General features: G+C 45.1%; 1 protein-coding gene across 2 annotated transcripts in view; it reads right to left on the bottom strand.

Moving 5' to 3' along the window:
• shc3 (SHC (Src homology 2 domain containing) transforming protein 3) overlaps positions 1–19,832 on the bottom strand; it is a 47,301-nt gene extending 27,469 nt beyond the window's left edge. Inside the window, exon 1 of one of the 2 annotated variants that reach the window (XM_090191455.1) lies at positions 19,760–19,832. Coding sequence is in view for 1 of the 2 variants with exons in the window: in XM_036936877.2 (XP_036792772.2) it covers positions 16,842–17,561 (720 nt within the window). In the remaining variant the exon portion in view is untranslated. Of the gene's footprint in view, positions 1–16,841 lie in introns of both variants that reach the window. The other variant, XM_036936877.2, reaches the window with a different exon arrangement.
• Between the last annotated feature and the right edge of the window lie 529 nt (positions 19,833–20,361).

The following is a 20,361-nucleotide window of genomic DNA, read 5'->3' as shown; positions in this document are numbered from 1 at the left end:
CTGTCTGAGCTATAGCAGCAGGCCAGGTAAGTGTCTGTCTGAGCTATAGCAGCAGGCCAGGTTAGTGTCTGTCTGATCTATAGCAGCAGGCCAGGTTTGTGTCTGTCTGAGACATAGCAGCATTTCAGGTTAGTGTCTGTCTGAGCTATAGCAGCAGGCCAGGTTTGTGTCTGTCTGAGATTTATCAGCAGGCCAGGTTAGTGTCTGTCTGATCTATAGCAGCAGGTCAGGTTAGTGCCTGTCTGAGCTATAGCAGAAAGCCAGGTTTGTGTCTGTCTGAGCTATAACAGCAGGCCAGGTTAGTGTCTGTCTGAGCTATAACAGCAGGCCAGTGAGGGTTAGTATCTGTCTGAGCTATAACAGCAGGCCAGGTTTGTGTCTGTCGCAGCTATAGCAGCAGGCCAGGTTTGTGTCTGTCTGAGATTTATGAGCAGGCCAGGTTTGTGTCTGTCTGAGCTATAGCAGCTGGCCAGGTTTGTGTCTGTCTGAGATTTATCAGCAAGCCAGGTTAGTGTCTGTCTGAGCTATAGCAGCAGGCCTGGTTTGTGTCTGTCTGATCTATAGCAGCAGGCCAGGTTAGTGTCCGTCTGATCTATAGGAGCAGGCCAGGTTTGTGTCTGTCTGAGCTATAGCAGCAGGTCAGGTTAGTGTCTGTCTGAGCTATAGCAGCAGGCCAGGTTAGTGTCAGTATGAGCTATAGCAGCAGGCCAGGTTAGTGTCTGTCTGAGCTATAGCAGCAGGCCAGGTAAGTGTCTGTCTGAGCTATAGCAGCAGGCCAGGTTAGTGTCTGTCTCAGCTATAGCAGCAGGCCAGGTTAGTGTCTGTCTGAGCTATAGCAGCAGGCCAGGTTAGTGTCTGTCTGAGCTATAGCAGCAGGCCAGGTTAGTGTCAGTATGAGCTATAGCAGCAGGCCAGGTTAGTGTCTGTCTGAGCTATAGCAGCAGGCCAGGTAAGTGTCTGTCTGAGCTATAGCAGCAGGCCAGGTTAGTGTCTGTCTGATCTATAGCAGCAGGCCAGGTTTGTGTCTGTCTGAGACATAGCAGCATTTCAGGTTAGTGTCTGTCTGAGCTATAGCAGCAGGCCAGGTTTGTGTCTGTCTGAGATTTATCAGCAGGCCAGGTTAGTGTCTGTCTGATCTATAGCAGCAGGTCAGGTTAGTGCCTGTCTGAGCTATAGCAGAAAGCCAGGTTTGTGTCTGTCTGAGCTATAACAGCAGGCCAGGTTAGTGTCTGTCTGAGCTATAACAGCAGGCCAGTGAGGGTTAGTATCTGTCTGAGCTATAACAGCAGGCCAGGTTTGTGTCTGTCGCAGCTATAGCAGCAGGCCAGGTTTGTGTCTGTCTGAGATTTATGAGCAGGCCAGGTTTGTGTCTGTCTGAGCTATAGCAGCTGGCCAGGTTTGTGTCTGTCTGAGATTTATCAGCAAGCCAGGTTAGTGTCTGTCTGAGCTATAGCAGCAGGCCTGGTTTGTGTCTGTCTGATCTATAGCAGCAGGCCAGGTTAGTGTCCGTCTGATCTATAGGAGCAGGCCAGGTTTGTGTCTGTCTGAGCTATAGCAGCAGGTCAGGTTAGTGTCTGTCTGATCTATAGCAGCAGGTCAGGTTAGTGTCTGTCTGAGCTATAGCAGCAAGCCAGGTTTGTTTTCTGTCTGATCTATAGCAGCAGGCCAGGTTAGTGTCTGTCTCAGCTATAGCAGCAGGCCAGGTTTGTGTCTGTCTGAGCTATAACAGCAGGCCAGGTTAGTGTCTGTCTGATAGCAGTAAGCCAGGTTTGTGTCTGTCTGATCTCTAGCGGCAGGCCAGGTTAGTGTCTGTCTCAGCTTTAGCAGCAGGCCAGGTTTGTGTCTGTCTGAGCTATAACAGCAGGCCAGGTTAGTGTCTGTCTGAGCTATAACAGCAGGCCAGTGAGGGTTAGTATCTGTCTGAGCTATAACATCAGGCCAGGTTTGTGTCTGTCTGAGCTATAACAGCAGGCCAGGTTTGTGTCGGTCTGAGCAATAGCAGCAGGCCAGGGAAGGTTAGTGTCCAGCTGAGCTATAGCAGCAGGCCACGGGAGGTTACCGTCTGTCTGAGCTATATCAGCAGGCCAGGTTAATGTCTGTCTGAGCTATATCAGCAGGCCAGGTTAGTGTCTGTCTCAGCTAAAGCAGCAGGCCAAGGCAGTTAACTGTGTGCCTGAGCAACAGAGGCAGGCCAGGTTAGTGTCTGTCTGAGCTATAGCAGCAGGCCAGGTTAGTGTCAGTATGAGCTATAGCAGCAGGCCAGGTTAGTGTCTGTCTGAGCTATAGCAGCAGGCCAGGTAAGTGTCTGTCTGAGCTATAGCAGCAGGCCAGGTTAGTGTCTGTCTGATCTATAGCAGCAGGCCAGGTTTGTGTCTGTCTGAGATATAGCAGCATTTCAGGTTAGTGTCTGTCTGAGCTATAGCAGCAGGCCAGGTTTGTGTCTGTCTGAGCTATAGCAGCAGGCCAGGTTTGTGTCTGTCTGAGCTATAACAGCAGGCCAGGTTAGTGTCTGTCTGAGCTATAAGAGCAGGCCAGGTTTGTGTCTGTCTCAGCTATAGCAGCAGGCCAGGGAAGGTTAGTGTCCAGCTGAGCTATAGCAGCAGGCCAGGGGAGGTTAGTGTCCAGCTGAGCTATAGCAGCAGGCCAGGTTTGTGTCGGTCTGAGATGTATCAGCAGGCCAGGTTAGTGTCTGTCTGAGATATAGCAGCAGGCCAGGTTTGTGTCTGTCTGAGCTATAACAGCAGGCCAGGTTTGTGTCTGTCTCAGCTATAGCAGCAGGCCAGGGAAGGTTAGTGTGCAGCTGAGCTATAGCAGCAGATCAGGGAAGGTTAGTGTCTGTCTGAGCTATAGCAGCAGGCCAGGTTTGTGTCTGTCTGAGCTATTGCAGCAGGCCAGGTTTGTGTCTGTCGCAGCTATAGCAGCAGGCCAGGTTTGTGTCTATCTGAGCTATAGCAGCAGGCCAGGTTTGTGTCTGTCTGAGCTATAACAGCAGAACAGGTTAGTGTCTGTCGCAGCAATAGCAGCAGGCCAGGTTTGTGTCTGTCTGAGATTTATCAGCAGGCCAGGTTTGTGTCTGTCTGAGCTATAGCAGCAGGCCAGGTTTGTGTCTGTCTGAGATTTATCAGCAGGCCAGGTTTGTGTCTGTCTGAGCTATAACAGCAGGCCAGGTGTGTGTCTGTCTCAGCTATAGCAGCAAGCCAGGGTAGGTTAGTGTCCAGCTGAGCTATAGCAGCAGGCCAGGTTTGTGTCTGTCTGAGCTATAGCAGCAGGCCAGGTTTGTGTCTGTCTGAGCTATAACAGCAGGCCAGGTTAGTGTCTGTCTGAGATATAGCAGCAGGCCAGGTTAGTGTCTGTCTGAGATATAGCAGCAGGTCAGGTTAGTGTCTGTCTGAGCTATAGCATCAAGGCAGGTTAGTGTCTGTCTAAACTATAGCATCAAGGCAGGTTAGTGTCTGTCTAAACTATAGCATCAAGGCAGGTTTGTGTCTGTCTGAGATATAGCAGCAGGTCAGGTTAGTGTCTGTCTGAGATATAGCAGCAGGCCAGGTTAGTGTCTGTCTGAGATATAGCAGCAGGCCAGGTTAGTGTCTGTCTGAGATATAGCAGCAGGTCAGGTTAGTGTCTGTCTGAGATATAGCAGCAGGCCAGGTTAGTGTCTGTCTGAGATATAGCAGCAGGCCAGGTTAGTGTCTGTCTGAGATATAGCAGCAGGCCAGGTTAGTGTCTGTCTGAGCTATAGCATCAAGGCAGGTTAGTGTCTGTCTAAACTATAGCATCAAGGCAGGTTTGTGTCTGTCTGATCTATAGCAGCAGGCCAGGGCGGTTAGTGTCTGTCTGAGCTATAGCAGCAGGCCAGGTTAGTGTCTGTCTGAGATATAGCAGCAGGACAGTTCATGTTAGTGTCTGTCTGAGATATAGCAGCAGGCCAGGTTAGTGTCTGTCTGAGATATAGCAGCAGGTCAGGTTAGTGTCTGTCTGAGATATAGCAGCAGGTCAGGTTAGTGTCTGTCTGAGATATAGCAGCAGGTCAGGTTAGTGTTTGTCTGAGATATAGGAGCAGGCCAGGTTAGTGTCTGTCTGAGATATAGCAGCAGGCCAGGTTAGTGTCTGTCTCAGACATAGCAGCAGGTCAGGTTAGTGTCTGTCTCAGACATAGCAGCAGGTCAGGTTAGTGTCTGTCTCAGACATAGCAGCAGGTCAGGTTAGTGTCTGTCTCAGACATAGCAGCAGGCCAGGTTAGTGACTATCCAAGCTATAGCAACAGGTCAGATTAGTGTCTGTCTCAGACATAGCAGCAGGCCAGGTTAGTGACTATCCAAGCTATAGCAGCAGGCCAGGTTAGTGTCTGTCTCAGACATAGCAGCAGGTCAGGTTAGTGTCTGTCTCAGACATAGCAGCAGGCCAGGTTAGTGACTATCCAAGCTATAGTAGCAGGCCGGGGCAGATTAGTATCTGTCTGAAATATAGCAGCAGGCCAGGTTAGTGTCTGTCTGAGATATAGCAGCAGGTCAGGTTAGTGTCCGTCTGAGATTTAGCAGCAGGCCAGGTTAGTGTCTGTCTGAGATATAACAGGTTAGTGGTTTGTTAGTGTCCGTCTGAGATTTAGCAGCAGGCCAGGTTTGTGTCTGTCTGAGCTATAACAGCAGGCCAGGTTAGTGTCCGTCTGAGATTTAGCAGCAGGCCAGGTTTGTGTCTGTCTGAGACATAGCAGCATTTCAGGTTAGTGTCTGTCTGAGCTATAGCAGCAGGCCGGGTTTGTGTCTGTCTGAGATTTATCAGCAGGCCAGGTTAGTGTCTGTCTGAGATATAGCAGCAGGCCAGGTTTGTGTCTGTCTGAGCTATAGCAGCAGGCCAGGTTTGTGTCTGTTAGCAGCAGCAGGCCAAGGACGGTTAGTGTCCAGCTGAGCTATAGCAGCAGGCCAGGGAAGGTTAGTGTCCAGCTGAGCCATAGCAGCAGGCCAGGTTTGTGTCTGTCGCAGCTATAGCAGCAGGCCAGGTTTGTGTCTGTCTGAGCTATAGCAGCAGGCCAGGTTTGTGTCTGTCTGAGCTATAACAGCAGGCCAGGTTTGTGTCTGTCGCAGCTATAGCAGAAGGCCAGGTTTGTGTCTGTCTGAGATTTATCAGCAGGCCAGATTTGTGTCTGTCTGAGATATAGCAGCAGGTCAGGTTAGTGTCTGTCTGAGCTATAGCAGCAGGCCAGGTTTGTGTCTGTCTGAGATTTATCAGCAGGCCAGGTTTGTGTCTGTCTGAGCTATAGCAGCAGGCCAGGGAAGGTTAGTGTCCAGCTGAGCTATAGCAGCAGGCCAGGTCAGGTTAGTGTCCAGCTGAGCTATAGCAGCAGGCCAGGGGAGGTTAGTGTCCAGCTGAGCTATAGCAGCAGGCCAGGTTTGTGTCTGTCTGAGATGTATCAGCAGGCCAGGTTAGTGTCTGTCTGAGATATAGCAGCAGGCCAGGTTTGTGTCTGTCTGAGCTATAACAGCAGGCCAGGTTTGTGTCTGTCTCAGCTATAGCAGCAGGCCAGGTTTGTGTCTGTCTGAGCTATAGCAGCAGGCCAGGTTTGTGTCTGTCGCAGCTATAGCAGCAGGCCAGGTTTGTGTCTGTCTGAGATTTATCAGCAGGCCAGGTTTGTGTCTGTCTGAGCTATAGCAGCAGGCCAGGTTTGTGTCTGTCTGATATTTATCAGCAAGCCAGGTTAGTGTCTGTCTGAGCTATAGCAGCAGGCCAGGTTTGTGTCTCTCTGATCTGTAGCAGCAGGCCAGGTTAGTGTCTGTCTGATCTATAGGAACAGGCCAGGTTAGTGTCTGTCTGAGCTATAGCAGCAGGTCAGGTTAGTGTCTGTCTGATCTATAGCAGCAGGTCAGGTTTGTGTCTGTCTGAGCTATAGCAGCAAGCCAGGTTTGTATCTGTCTGATCTATAGCAGCAGGCCAGGTTAGTGTCTGTCTCAGCTATAGCAGCAGGCCAGGTTTGTGTCTGTCTGACCTATAACAGCAGGCCAGGTTAGTGTCTGTCTGAGCTATAACAGCAGGCCAGGTTTGTGTCCGTCTGAGCAATAGCAGCAGGCCAGGGAAGGTTAGTGTCCAGCTGAGCTATAGCAGCAGGCCACGGGAGGTTACCGTCTGTCTGAGCTATAGCAGCAGGCCAGGTTAGTGTCTGTCTGAGATATAGCAGCAGGCCAGGTTTGTGTCTGTCTGAGCTATAACAGCAGGCCAGGTTAGTGTCTGTCTCAGCTAAAGCAGCAGGCCAAGGCAGGAAACTGTGTGCCTGAGCAACAGCAGCAGGCCAGGTTAGTGTCTGTCTGAGCTATAGCAGCAGGCCAGGTTTGTGTCTGTCTGAGATGTATCAGCAGGCCAGGTTAGTGTCTGTCGGAGATATAGCAGCAGGCCAGGTTTGTGTCTGTCTGAGCTATTACAGCAGGCCAGGTTAGTGTCTGTCTGAGCAACAGCAGCAGGCCAGGTTAGTGTCTGTCTGGGCTATAGCAGCAGGCCAGGTTTGTGTCTGTCTGAGATGTATCAGCAGGCCAGGTTAGTGTCTGTCTGAGATATAGCAGCAGGCCAGGTTTGTGTCTGTCTGAGCTATAACAGCAGGTCAGGTTTGTGTCTGTCTCAGCTATAGTAGCAGGCCAGGGAAGGTTAGTGTCCAGCTGAGCTATAGCAGCAGGCCAGGGAAGGTTAGTGTCCAGCTGAGCTATAGCAGCAGGCCAGGTTTGTGTCTGTCTCAGCTATAGCAGCAGGCCAGGTTTGTGTCTGTCTGAGCTATAGCAGCAGGCCAGGTTTGTGTCTGTCTGAGCTATAACAGCAGGCCAGGTTTGTGTCTGTCGCAGCTATAGCAGAAGGCCAGGTTTGTGTCTGTCTGAGATTTATCAGCAGGCCAGATTTGTGTCTGTCTGAGATATAGCAGCAGGTCAGGTTAGTGTCTGTCTGAGCTATAGCAGCAGGCCAGGTTTGTGTCTGTCTGAGATTTATCAGCAAGCCAGGTTAGTGTCTGTCTGAGCTACAGCAGCAGGCCAGGTTTGTGTCTGTCTGAGCTATAGCAGCAGGCCAGGTTTGAGTCTGTCTGAGCTATAACAGCAGGTGAGTTTAGTGTCTGTCTGAGCTATAACAGCAGGCCAGGTTTGTGTCTGTCTCAGCTATAGCAGCAGGCCAGGGAAGGATAGTGTCCAGCTGAGCTATAGCAGCAGGACAGGTCAGGTTAGTGTCCAGCTGAGCTATAGCAGCAGGCCAGGGGAGGTTAGTGTCCAGCTGAGCTATAGCAGCAGGCCAGGTTTGTGTCTGTCTGAGATGTATCAGCAGGCCAGGTTAGTGTCTGTCTGAGATATAGCAGCAGGCCAGGTTTGTGTCTGTCTGAGCTATAACAGCAGGCCAGGTTTGTGTCTGTCTCAGCTATAGCAGCAGGCCAGGGAAGGTTAGTGTCCAGCTGAGCTATAGCAGCAGGCCAGGTTTGTGTCTGTCTGAGCTATAGCAGCAGGCCAGGTTTGTGTCTGTCTGAGATTTATCAGCAAGCCAGGTTAGTGTCTGTCAGAGCTATAGCAGCAGGCCAGGTTTGTGTCTCTCTGATCTGTAGCAGCAGGCCAGGTTAGTGTCTGTCTGATCTATAGTAACAGGCCAGGTTAGTGTCTGTCTGAGCTATAGCAGCAGGTCAGGTTAGTGTCTGTCTGATCTATAGCAGCAGGTCAGGTTAGTGTCTGTCTGAGCTATAGCAGCAAGCCAGGTTTGTGTCTGTCTGATCTATAGCAGCAGGCCAGGTTAGTGTCTGTCTCAGCTACAGCAGCAGGCCAGGTTTGTGTCTGTCTGAGCTATAACAGCAGGCCAGGTTAGTGTCTGTCTGAGCTGTAACAGCAGGCCAGTGAGGGTTAGTATCTGTCTGAGCTATAACATCAGGCCAGGTTTGTGTCTGTCTGAGCTATAACAGCAGGCCAGGTTTGTGTCCGTCTGAGCAATAGCAGCAGGCCAGGTCAGGTTAGTGTCCAGCTTTGCTATAGCAGCAGGCCACGGGAGGTTACCGTCTGTCTGAGCTATAGCAGCAGGCCAGGTTAGTGTCTGTCTGAGATATAGCAGCATTTCAGGTTAGTGTCTGCCTGAGCAACAGCAGCAGGCCAGGTTTGTGTCTGTCAGAGCTATAGCAGCAGGCCAGGTTTGTGTCTGTCTGAGCTATAACAGCAGGCTAGGTTAGTGTCTGTCTCAGCTATAGCAGCAGGCCAAGTTAGTGTCTGTCTGAGCTATAGCAGCAGGCCAGGTTAGTGTCTGTCTGAGCTATAGCAGCAGGCCAGGTTAGTGTCTGTCTGAGCTATAGCAGCAGGCCAGGTTAGTGTCTGTCTGATCTATAGCAGCAGGCCAGGTTTGTGTCTGTCTGAGATATAGCAGCATTTCAGGTTAGTGTCTGTCTGAGCTATAGCAGCAGGCCAGGTTTGTGTCTGTCTGAGCTATAGCAGCAGGCCAGGTTTGTGTCTGTCTGAGCTATAACAGCAGGCCAAGTTTGTGTCTGTCTGAGCTATTACAGTTGGCCAGGTTTGTGTCTGTCTCAGCTATAACAGCAGGTCAGGGAAGGTTAGTGTCCAGCTGAGCTATAGCAGCAGGCCAGGGGAGGTTAGTGTCCAGCTGAGCTATAGCAGCAGGCCAGGTTTGTGTCTGTCTGAGATGTATCAGCAGGCCAGGTTAGTGTCTGTCTGAGATATAGCAGCAGGCCAGGTTTGTGTCTGTCTGAGCTATAACAGCAGGCCAGGTTTGTGCCTGTCTCAGCTATAGTAGCAGGCCAGGGAAGGTTAGTGTCCAGCTGAGCTATAGCAGCAGGCCAGGTTTGTGTCTGTCTGAGATATAGCAGCAGGCCAGGTTAGTGTCTGTCTGAGATATAGCAGCAGGCCAGGTTAGTGTCTGTCTGATCTATAGCAGCAGGCCAGGTTAGTGTCTGTCTGATCTATAGCAGCAGGCCAGGTTAGTGTCTGTCTGATCTATAGCAGCAGGCCAGGGCGGTTAGTGTATGTCTGAGATATAGCAGCAGGCCAGGTTTGTGTCTGTCTGAGATTTATCAGCAAGCCAGGTTAGTGTCTGTCTGAGCTATAGCAGCAGGTCAGGTTTGTGTCTGTCTGATCTATAGCAGCAGGCCAGGTTTGTGTCTGTCTGATCTATAGCAGCAGGCCAGGTTAGTGCCTGTCTCAGCTATAGCAGCAGGCCAGGTTTGTGTCTGTCTGAGCTATAACAGCAGGCCAGTGAGGGTTAGTATCTGTCTGAGCTATAACATCAGGCCAGGTTAGTGTCTGTCTGAGATTTATCAGCAAGCCAGGTTAGTGTCTGTCTGAGCTATAGCAGCAGGCCAGGTTAGTGTCTGTCTGATCTATAGCAGCAGGCCAGGGCGGTTAGTGTATGTCTGAGATATAGCAGCAGGCCAGGTTAGTGTCTGTCTGAGCTATAGCAGCAGGCCAGGTTAGTGTCTGTCTGATCTATAGCAGCAGGCCAGGTTAGTGTCTCTCTGATCTATAGCAGCAGGCCAGGTTAGTGTCTGTCTGATCTATAGCAGCAGGCCAGGGCGGTTAGTGTATGTCTGAGATATAGCTGCAGGCCAGGTTAGTGTATGTCTGATCTATAGCAGCAGGCCAGGTTAGTGTCTGTCTCAGCTATAGCAGCAGGCCAGGTTAGTGTCTGTCTGAGCTATAGCAGCAGGCCAGGTTAGTGTCTGTCTGAGCTATAGCAGCAGGCCAGGTTAGTGTCTGGCTGAGCTATAGCAGCAGGCCAGGTTAGTGTCTGTCTCAGCTATAGCAGCAGGCCAGGTTAGTGTCTGTCTGAGTTATAGCAGCAGGCCAGGTTAGTGTCTGTCTGAGCTTATGCAGCAGGCCAGGTTAGTGTCTGTCTGAGCTATAGCAGCAGGCCAGGTTAGTGTCTGTCTGATCTATAGCAGCAGGCCAGGTTAGTGTCTGTCTGATCTATAGCAGCAGGCCAGGTTAGTGTCTGTCTGATCTATAGCAGCAGGTCAGGGCGGTTAGTGTATGTCTGAGATATAGCAGCAGGCCAGGTTAGTGTATGTCTGAGCTATAGCAGCAGGCCAGGGCGGTTAGTGTATGTCTGAGATATAGCAGCAGGCCAGGTTAGTGTCTGTCTGAGATATAGCAGCAGGCCAGGTTAGTGTCTGTCTGATCTATAGCAGCAGGCCAGGTCAGTGTCTGTCTGAGCTATAGCAGCAGGCCAGGTTAGGTTAGTGTCTCTCTGAGCTATAGCAGCAGGCCAGGTTAGTGTCTGTCTGAGCTATGAGAGCAGGCCAGGGATGGTTAGTGTCTGTAAGCACGGTGACCTACACTATCCAGGGGACTAATTTCCTCTCACGGAGAGACACCTGTTAGTGCAGTATGATCCAATGAATGTAATTGTCTCCCAATCCCATTCAGTATAACATCCACCCACATACCCTCCTCTCTTCTAGCTGGCTAATGCCACTGGCAAGGAACATTTTGTCCCTAGGATAAAAAAAAAGAGCAAGATGGAGTTTCTCTCCTCCTCTTCACTCAGACAGACTCATAAAGAAGTGGCTCTAAACAAAACAGGGCAAAAAGGAGGAAGTGAATGAAAAACACTTCATAATAATCATGCACAGTGCCGCGTGTTTCCTGGTTGGTTGGTTAACCTCTGTAGCCTTTTGGTCACGGGTGATACAGAATGCTATGGATATAATACGTGCACAGAAACTATGATAATTAGAGCTGGAATATAATAGAAACAGATCTTTATTTATCGATTTGCATTGAAATGTTTTTGCTTTCAGAGTACCTTAAAGTGAGTACCCACAGTTGATCAAGTGAGGTGTCTGTCAATGTATGAGGTTTTGTAACCACAATGCAGGACCATATAAATGTGGTGGAAGGTAAATCAACAGTAGAGGGTCGTGAAGGGGTGGATACAAGCTACGGGACCTGCAGTGTTGCTATACTGTTTAAATGCCATGTTTTGCCGGTAAATAACAATACCTGTAAATAACAAACCATGTTTTTTGTATCATGGAGAGAGTGAAAGGGAACAAAGTCCAACTTACTTCAGGCAGTGGAGAGAGAGATGAGTGGAGAGAGAGAGAGATGAGTGGAGAGAAAGATGTGTGGAGAGAGATGAGTGGAGAGAGAGAGATGAGTAGAGAGAGAGAGAGATGAGTGGAGAGAGGGATGAGTGGAGAGAGGGGAGAACTCTAAAATATAGTCTAAATAATATATAGCTAGCCAGGACATATAAATAGCTATAAATATAGCTCACAATGCAATGGGCCTACAATATTTCAACCAGAGGCCCCATTCTTTACAGTGCATTTCCAATGTATGCATCACTGTTTATCAAATTACTGCATTTATTATACATAACAGAAACAAAGGCAGGTGCAGAGAGCTAATCCTATTTCAATCTAATCTGACACTGAACCATCATTGCATGTTGCAGGCAAAGTATCAACAGAAAGAGAAAGACTGTAATACCAAGCAACTACTGAACTCACCAGAGACACAGTAGCAAATGTAATCAGAATATTTTAGCAAGAATAACAAAAATGCAACATCCTACACTCTTTATCAATCAAGGCATATCTGGTATATTATAGCCCAACCTACATGTACCCACTGGCTATCCTCACTAGACCACACCTGAAGCTTTATATGAATATCCTATTCACTGTGTTGTGAGCTACGGAAATTGCATTTAATATGTAGCTACACCTTTTGTCAAGAATCAAACACTAACTTGGCCAGGGAGAGACACGAGGAGGATTGCTATGGTTACCGAGAAGTATGGAGAACAGCGTGTTAAAGGATTACTGGGTTCGGTTGCTCGTAAACTGAATTCAAAGTGTAATTTCTAATAAATATATATTTTTCATTGTTATTACACATTATCAACCAAACTAAACTGGTCATACCAGTATATAACAATAAATGTTTCCGAGTTGCGTCCAGAACACGGTTAGCATAGCCTATGTGTCAGTAACAATACACATGAAAGACACCACATAGCATCATAATACAATACACGATCAACAGACATGAGAAAATGATCTACTAGTGTAGCGTTAAAATAGACTTCTGTGTCTAGGATGTTCACCACGGCAACACGACTATGTCAAGAATAAGTGTCAGTCAAAACCCCGGCTGTGTGTCAATGCCAACCACTGCTCTGTTAACCTAATGGAGCATGGTGTGTAACCACGACCACATGACATTAATTAAAAAGGCCCAAGAGCAGAATAGCACCAATAACTCAATAAACAGGCACAGCAGATAGGGGTTTGCATCCCAAATTGCACCCTATCCCCTACATAGTGCATAGGGCTCTGGTCAAAAATAGTGCACTATATAGGGAATAGGGTTCCATTGGGAACGCATTAAGACCGGGGAAAAGTGCATGGGGGAGATGAGAGAGACCTATTTCCCCTTTCCCCTCTGTGGACACTTTCAATGTATTGATTCAACTGGCTGTGTGTGTCGGTCAAACTAACTCACTCTGACCCCACTGTTGCCTATTTGTTACTGGACTAACACCAGACAGGAAATGTGTCATGGGACATGAACATGCCTGATTCAGACATGTCAGACTCTATGAAATTCTGATCATACATTATGTGTTTTCTTTCTTGTTCTTTCACCTGACAAACTGTTACGCTGCATTTCTCAAAATCAATTCAAAACGTAGAAATTAGCAGATATGTATTCATTTAATGTACAGGAGAAAGTGCTATATAGATTCCCAGGGATCAGCATTGCTAATTATTGTATTGGAAAGAATCTGCAGATTCTGTTGTGGGTTTTAGTTGTTCCAACCACATCTTGTACAGGTCCTCTTCATTCATATTTCCTCCATTCATTTTCATAATCTGTTACTTACAACAACGATAGCCTACATTTGGTTAAACTTTGTGTAAATCTGTATTGCCTAAACGGTGTAAATTCTTGGTGACTGAATACACTTGTGCAGGTACATTGATATGGTCTGAGAACAGTAGGTGAGGACAAGCATTTTGCTGCCTGTCTGATTCTCTTCCTTGTATCACTAGCTAGAGCCACAGCAGTATTCAGTCTCCACATATACAATACAGTACATATACAGTACAGTACATATACAGTACAGTACATATACAATACAGTACATATACAGTACAGTACAATACAGTACATATACAATACAGTACATATACAGTACAGTACATATACAGTACATATGCAATACATATACAGTACAGTACATATACAGTACATATACATATACAATACAGATACAGTACAGTACATATACAATACAGTACATATATATATATACAATACAGTACATATACAGTACATATACATATACAACACAGTTCATATACAGTACAGTACATACACAGCACAGTACATAAACAGTCAATACAGTACAGTACATATACAGTACATATACAATACAGTACATATACAGTACAGTACGTATACAATACAGTACATATACAGTACAGTACATATACAATACAGTACATATACAGTACATATACAGTACAGTACATATACAATACAGTACATATACAATACAGTACATATACATATACAGTTGAAGTCGGATGTTTACATGCACCTTAGCCAAATACATTTAAACTCAGTTTTTTACAATTCCTGACATTTAATCCTAGTAAAAATTCCATCTTAGGTCAGTTAGGATCACCATTTTATTTTAAAAATGTGAAATGTCAGAATAATGGTAGAGATAATTATTTATTTCAGCTTTTATTTCTTTAATCACATTCCCAGTGGGTCAGAAGTTTACATACACTCAATTAGTATTTGGTAGCATTGCCTTTAAATTGATTAACTTGGGTCAAACGTTTTGGGTAGCCTTCCACAAGCTTCCTACAGTAAGTTGGGTGAACTTTGGCCCATTCCTCCTGACAGAGCTGGTGTAATTGAGTCAGGTTTGTAGGCCTCCTTGCTCGCACACACTTTTCCAGTTCTGCCCACAAATGTTCTATAGGATTGAGGTCAGGGCTTTGTGATGGCCACTCCAATACCTTGACTTTGTTGTCCTTAAGCCATTTTGCCACAACTTTGGAAGTATGCTTGGGGTCATTGTCCATTTGGAAGACCCATTTGTGACCAAGCTTCCTAACTTCCTGACTGATGTCTTGAGATGTTGCTTCAATATATCCACATCATTTTCCTACCTCATGATGCCATCTATTTTGTGAAGTGCACAAGTCACTCCTGCAGCAAAGCACCCCCACAAAATGATGCTGCCACCCATGTGTTTCATGGTTAGGATGGTGTTCTTCGGCTTGCAAGCCTCCCCCTTTTTCCTCCAAACATAACGATGGTCATTATGGCCAAACAGTTCTATTTTTGTTTCATCAGACCAGAGAACATTTCTCAAAAAAGTATGTCCCCATGTGCAGTTGCAAACTGTAGTCTGGCTTTTTTATGGCGGTTTTGGAGCAGTGGCTTCTTCCGTGCTGAGCAGCCTTTCAGGTCATGTCGATATAGGACTCTTTTTTACTGTGGATAGAGATACTTTTGTACCTGTTTCCTCCAGCATCTTCACAAGGTCCTTTGCTGTTGTTCTGGGATTGATTTGCACTTTTTGCATCAAAGTACGTTCATCTCTAGGAGACAGAATGCAGAATCCCATGGTGTTTATACTTGCATACTATTGTTGGTACAGATGAACGTGGTACCTTCAGGCACTTGGAAATTACTCCCAAGGATGAACCAGACATGTGGAGGTCTACAAAAAAAATCCTGAGGTCTTGGCTGATTTCATTTTTTTCCCATGATGTCAAGCAAAAAGGCACTGAGTTTGAAGGTAGGCCTTGAAATACATTGACAGGTACACCTCCAATTGACTCAAATTACGTCAATTAGCCTAACAGAAGATTCTAAAGCCATGACATCATTTTCTGGAATTTTCCAAGCTGTTTAAAGGCACAGTCAACTTAGTGTATGTTCTGACTCACTGGAATTGTGATACAGTGAATTATAAGTGAAATAATCTGTCTGTAAATAATTGTTGGAAAAATTACTTGTGTCATACAGTAGATGTCCTAACCAACTTGCCAAAATTATAGTTTGTTAACAAGAAATTTGTGGAATGGTTGAAAAACAAGTTTAAATGACTCCAACCTAAGTGTATGTAAACTTCCGACTTCAACTGTACAATACATATACAGTACAGTACATATACAGTACAGTACATATACAGTACAGTACATATACAGTACATATACATATACAATACATATACAGTACAGTACATATACAGTACAGTATATATACAGTACATATACAGTACATATACAGTACAGTACATATACAATACATATACAGTACAGTACATATACAGTACATATACAGTACAGTACATATTCAATACAATACATATACAGTACAGTACATATACAGTACAGTACATATACAATACATATACAGTACAGTACATATACAGTACATATACAGTACAGTACATATTCAATACAATACATATACAGTACAGTACATATACAGTACAGTACATATACAGTACATATGCAATACATATACAGTACAGTACATATACAGTACATATACATATACAATACAGATACAGTACAGTACATATACAATACATATACAGTACATATACAGTACATATACATATACAATACATATACAGTACAGTACATATACATATACAATACATATACAGTACAGTACATATACATATACAATACAGATACAGTACAGTACATATACAATACATATACAGTACATATACAATACATATACAGTACAGTACATATACAGTACAGTACATATACAATACATATACAGTACATATACATATACAATACATATACAGTACATATACATATACAGTACATATACAGTACAGTACATATACAATACATATACAGTACATATACATATACAGTACATATACAGTACATATACATATACATATACAATACATATACAGTACAGTACATATACATATACAATACATATACAGTACAGTACATATACAATACATATACAGTACATATACAATACATATACAGTACAGTACATATACAATACATATACAGTACAGTACATATACATATACATATACATATACATATACAGTACAGTACATATACAATACATATACAGTACAGTACATATACATATACATATACAGTACAGTACATATACATATACAATACATATACAGTACAGTACATATACATATACAATACAGATACAGTACATATACATATACAATACATATACAGTACATATACAATACATATACAGTACAGTACATATACAATACATATACATATACAATACATATACAGTACATATACAGTACAGTACATATTCAATACAGTACATATTCAATACAGTACATATACAGTACGGGCAAACATGTTTTAACCTAACCTGCGCCAAAACATATAAAGGCAAAAAAGGAGGAAAGGAATAGAAAATACAAAAATGAAAGGATGAAGATGATGAAGATGATCATAAACATAAAAGCATAAACACGTTGATAAACATAAAAGCATCCGGACGGTGGAGGCATGGCTACATGGCCTTTTGTTACGGCATCAAAGGGTTTTCTCTGGTTTTATCAATGATGACCTTCTCTGTTTGTCTGAATTATTCAATGATTATTTGCTGGTCTTTCTCTTCACAATAATCCCTGCTGTTTCTATCTACGCCCACACTAGGGCAAGATGATGATCACGATCTGGCGGTTAGGCTACCGTACATTTTCTCCTTTTCAGTCATTGAGGGAAAAGAGAGAATGGGGGGAGAGGAGAGAGAAAAAGGAAAAAAAATGTACGGATGAAGGGAGAGAGAGAGAGAGAGAGAGAGAGAGGAAAACCAAGAATCAACACCAACCTTTACAATGTACGTCACTCCGGGTCCAGAGATCTTCTCACTGGAATGCAGCCATCCCCTGGAACAGGGTTTATTCACCAGTCCACTGTTACCTCCTCCTCCACTAGGTCCCCAGTCCTCCCCTCCATGTCCCTGTCTCTGCCCAGCCTCCCTCTCTTCCAGCCCCAACCTGCTGCCCTTCTTTCCCCCTGCGTTGCTCATGGTGCCTGGCTCTTGCTGGGAGGAGTGGGAGTGGGAGCAGGGAGGGTGGTGGTGGTGGGAGATGCTGGAGGCTGAGCCACAGGAGGAGCCGTTACCACCACCACCGTTACCGCCACCGGAGGCTGCCAACGACACACTGGGGCCAGAGCCGCTACCAATGCAGCTGGATCCACCACCGGAGCCTCCAGCACCTTGCAACTTGGAGAGGGTCAGGTCCTTGACGTGGGAGGGGAGGCTCTTGATACCCAGCAGGCTGGAGCCTGAGTTGGTGAATTTCAGGTTGGACACTTTGTTGATGAGGGTGCACAGGGTGGTGGTTCCATCGTCTGAGGGGTCGGCAGCGGGGTGGTGGTGGTGGTTCACGCCGCCCTCGGATGGCGCTGCAGGAGGGGTGTACGGGGGCTCGGCGGAGGACGCAGGGGCTGCCGAGACCTTGGGGTTCATGGTGAGGCCGTGTAGATCATCGACGGACGTCACCGACTCATTCCTGAATCTGTTGTATTTGGTACGGTGAAGCATTCCCCTCTTCTCTGCCTCTGCCCCCTCCTCTGCCTTACAAACGCACCGGCAGGTGTAACGCCGCCAAGTAAATTATCCTTCTCTCCTTAAACATAGCAAATGCCTTATAGTAACCCCAGCAGGCCCTGTATGATGGTTGACTAGAATTTTCTCTGCTGCTGAGGAAGTCAGAGAGCTGGGTTAGTGCTGCTGCTACTGCTGTTATTGATGCTGAGGCTGAGGTTGCTGTTAGGAAAATCCAACGCCGCGATGATCCAATCCGTTGGTAGAAAATAAACAGAAAAGAAGAACACAATCCATGGAAATAGAACATGGAGGAAAGGTGAAAAAAAAGGTTCCAGAAGCTTCCAGAATGCAGAGAGAGAGATGGACGTGGTAGAGGAGGATATAGTTTTATTGCGCTGCTGCTCTCCTCTCACTGTTGCCTACCGGCTCAAAGCAGAAGCATGACTCACAGATCTGAACAGAGACCTTCTCAACAAAAGGCTCACTGAACACTGAAAATCACTTCCTGTTACAAAAAAAAAAAAATCCTCCCACTTACAGCACACTAGAACCAATCAATTCTCAAATTTCCCAGACGGATATTTCCTCTTCACCGCAGGAATGCTTTTCAATTTTATTCTGTGGTACGGTCGGTTGTGGGAAAAAGGGAAAGAGAATCGCAAAGAGAAAAATATATCCTGATGATAAAAGATAATAAATGATTATCAACTTGTCTCCCTTCATACCCCCTTCACACATTATCTGGTTAGAACATACTCCTCTACAGACTGGGATTATGTTCCTGTGAAGGGGAAAATCTAAGTAATTGATGCTGAATATAGCCTACTGATGACAGGTGATGAAAAATCAATAGGAAACAAGGAAAAATAACATTGATGTGAGTGATAGGCATGCAGCTGGCAATGAATCTATTCCATGTCCACAGTACTTCAGAAGAAGAGGACAATCTTCCTAGTGTCTGTATTTGCAACAAAATGTACAAGTTGACTGTTACATTAACATACTGTTCTCATTGCAGCGTGCAATTTTTTTTTTGCAATGACACGGACAAGGACATCAATACATATCTTCTATAACATCATAAAGGTGAATATTGTATTCTACCATGATGATGACACATGCATGAGATTAATACAAATATGTTAAACAAATGCAAAAATAGACCCTAATCTTATATTAAAATACATCTAGATAACACATCTATGTATTTGAACGCATCAGTACACTTCATGATAATTCTATCATTCAAAAAATATTGAACAACGTAGAATAGATATTTTCCTTCCTCTGTTGAATTTGCATTATCACTATTCTATTTACATTCTGAGACAAAGGATCAGTAGAATGATACTTCACCTCTCTGATAACAACCTGCCTGTCCTGAATTATCCCAGTGAATAATTCATAAACAGAATAAAAACACGTTTTCTAATTAAACAGATAACACTGACTCAGCGCAGAACAGAAACACAAGAAGACAGGCTCATCCAAACAGCAAGGCAAGGCATCAGTAGAACAGCAGTCTAGATCAGCAGTCTTTCTACATGAAGCCAAAAACCATTCATGTAAAATGTCCACAGGAGCGACACAACTAAGAAGACTGACAGTCATTCATAAGCTTCCGCTCTCTCTTATCCTGCTGCTGCAGATTTCGCACTGCACTGCAGTCCCTCCCAACATCTCTCTCTCTCTCTCTCTGTCTATCTATCTCTCTCTCTCTCTCTCTCTCTCTCTCTCTCTCTCTGTCTATCTATCTCTCTCTCTCGCTCTATCTATCTCTCTCTCTCGCTCTCTCGCTCTCTCTCTATCTCTCTTTCTCTCTCTCTCTCTCTGTCTCTGTCTATCTATCTCTCTCTCTCTCTCTCTCTCGCTCTCTCTCTCTCTCTGTCTCTGTCTATCTCTCTCTCTCTCTCTCTGTCTATCTCTCTCTCTCTCTCTCTCTGTCTCTGTCTATCTATCTCTCTCTCTCGCTCTCTCGCTCTCTCTCGTCTTCCTGCCTGACGAATACATAAAAAAAGGAAAGCACGTTTGCTTTCTCCTCAGAAACAAAAGCAAACAAAAAAGGAAGGAGAGATACAAGAAGCTTCTCTTAAATCAGAGAGGACAAGAGAAAGAAGACGATAGAAGAATCAGAACGATGAAGGCAAATATTATTTAGTCTTTATGTGAATGAAACAGCTAGGCTCACATACCAATGTTTCTGTGAATGGAGCAAGGCCTTTCTATCTCTCTCTCTGCAAGGAAGGCAGTCCCTCGGGATGGAATGGTCTTATCCAATAAGAGACGAGCTGGATGACTCATTCAGGGTAGGCTTGCAGAATAGTGGAAGAATCCATTCTGAACGCAGGTGCCGATTCTTCCGGTTATAATAACACTGTAAAAAATGTGAACAGTGAGGTATGTTATAATTTATATGTAAATATTGATATACATGGTGCAATGCTAATTTTGCAATGCTAATTTTGAATAACATGAAAGGAATTTGAAATATACATTTTTACAAAAGAAAATGTACCCCCCTTCTCTTTTGAGATGATTTGTCACCAAGGGCTATTTTTCTACATGCATATGAATGGTGGTCAGCTGCACATTCAGTTAATATGTCAAACGGAAACTACTGCAAAATGAACATGTATTATTGTGTTTCTGTCTAAATGTAATAATGTAGACATGTATTCTATTATAATAAATTGCTATAATAGTCCTCTGTAGCTCAGTTGAAAGGCCTTGCAACGCCATGGTTGTGGGTTCGATTCCCACGGGGGACCAGTACAAAAAAAAGTATGAAAATGTA

The sequence above is a fragment of the Oncorhynchus mykiss genome, chromosome 12, assembly GCF_057628025.1.
Source record: "Oncorhynchus mykiss isolate SJ-2025 chromosome 12, ASM5762802v1, whole genome shotgun sequence".
Classification (NCBI taxonomy): domain Eukaryota; kingdom Metazoa; phylum Chordata; class Actinopteri; order Salmoniformes; family Salmonidae; genus Oncorhynchus; species Oncorhynchus mykiss.
This window is presented reverse-complemented; position numbering and strand designations above follow the sequence as displayed.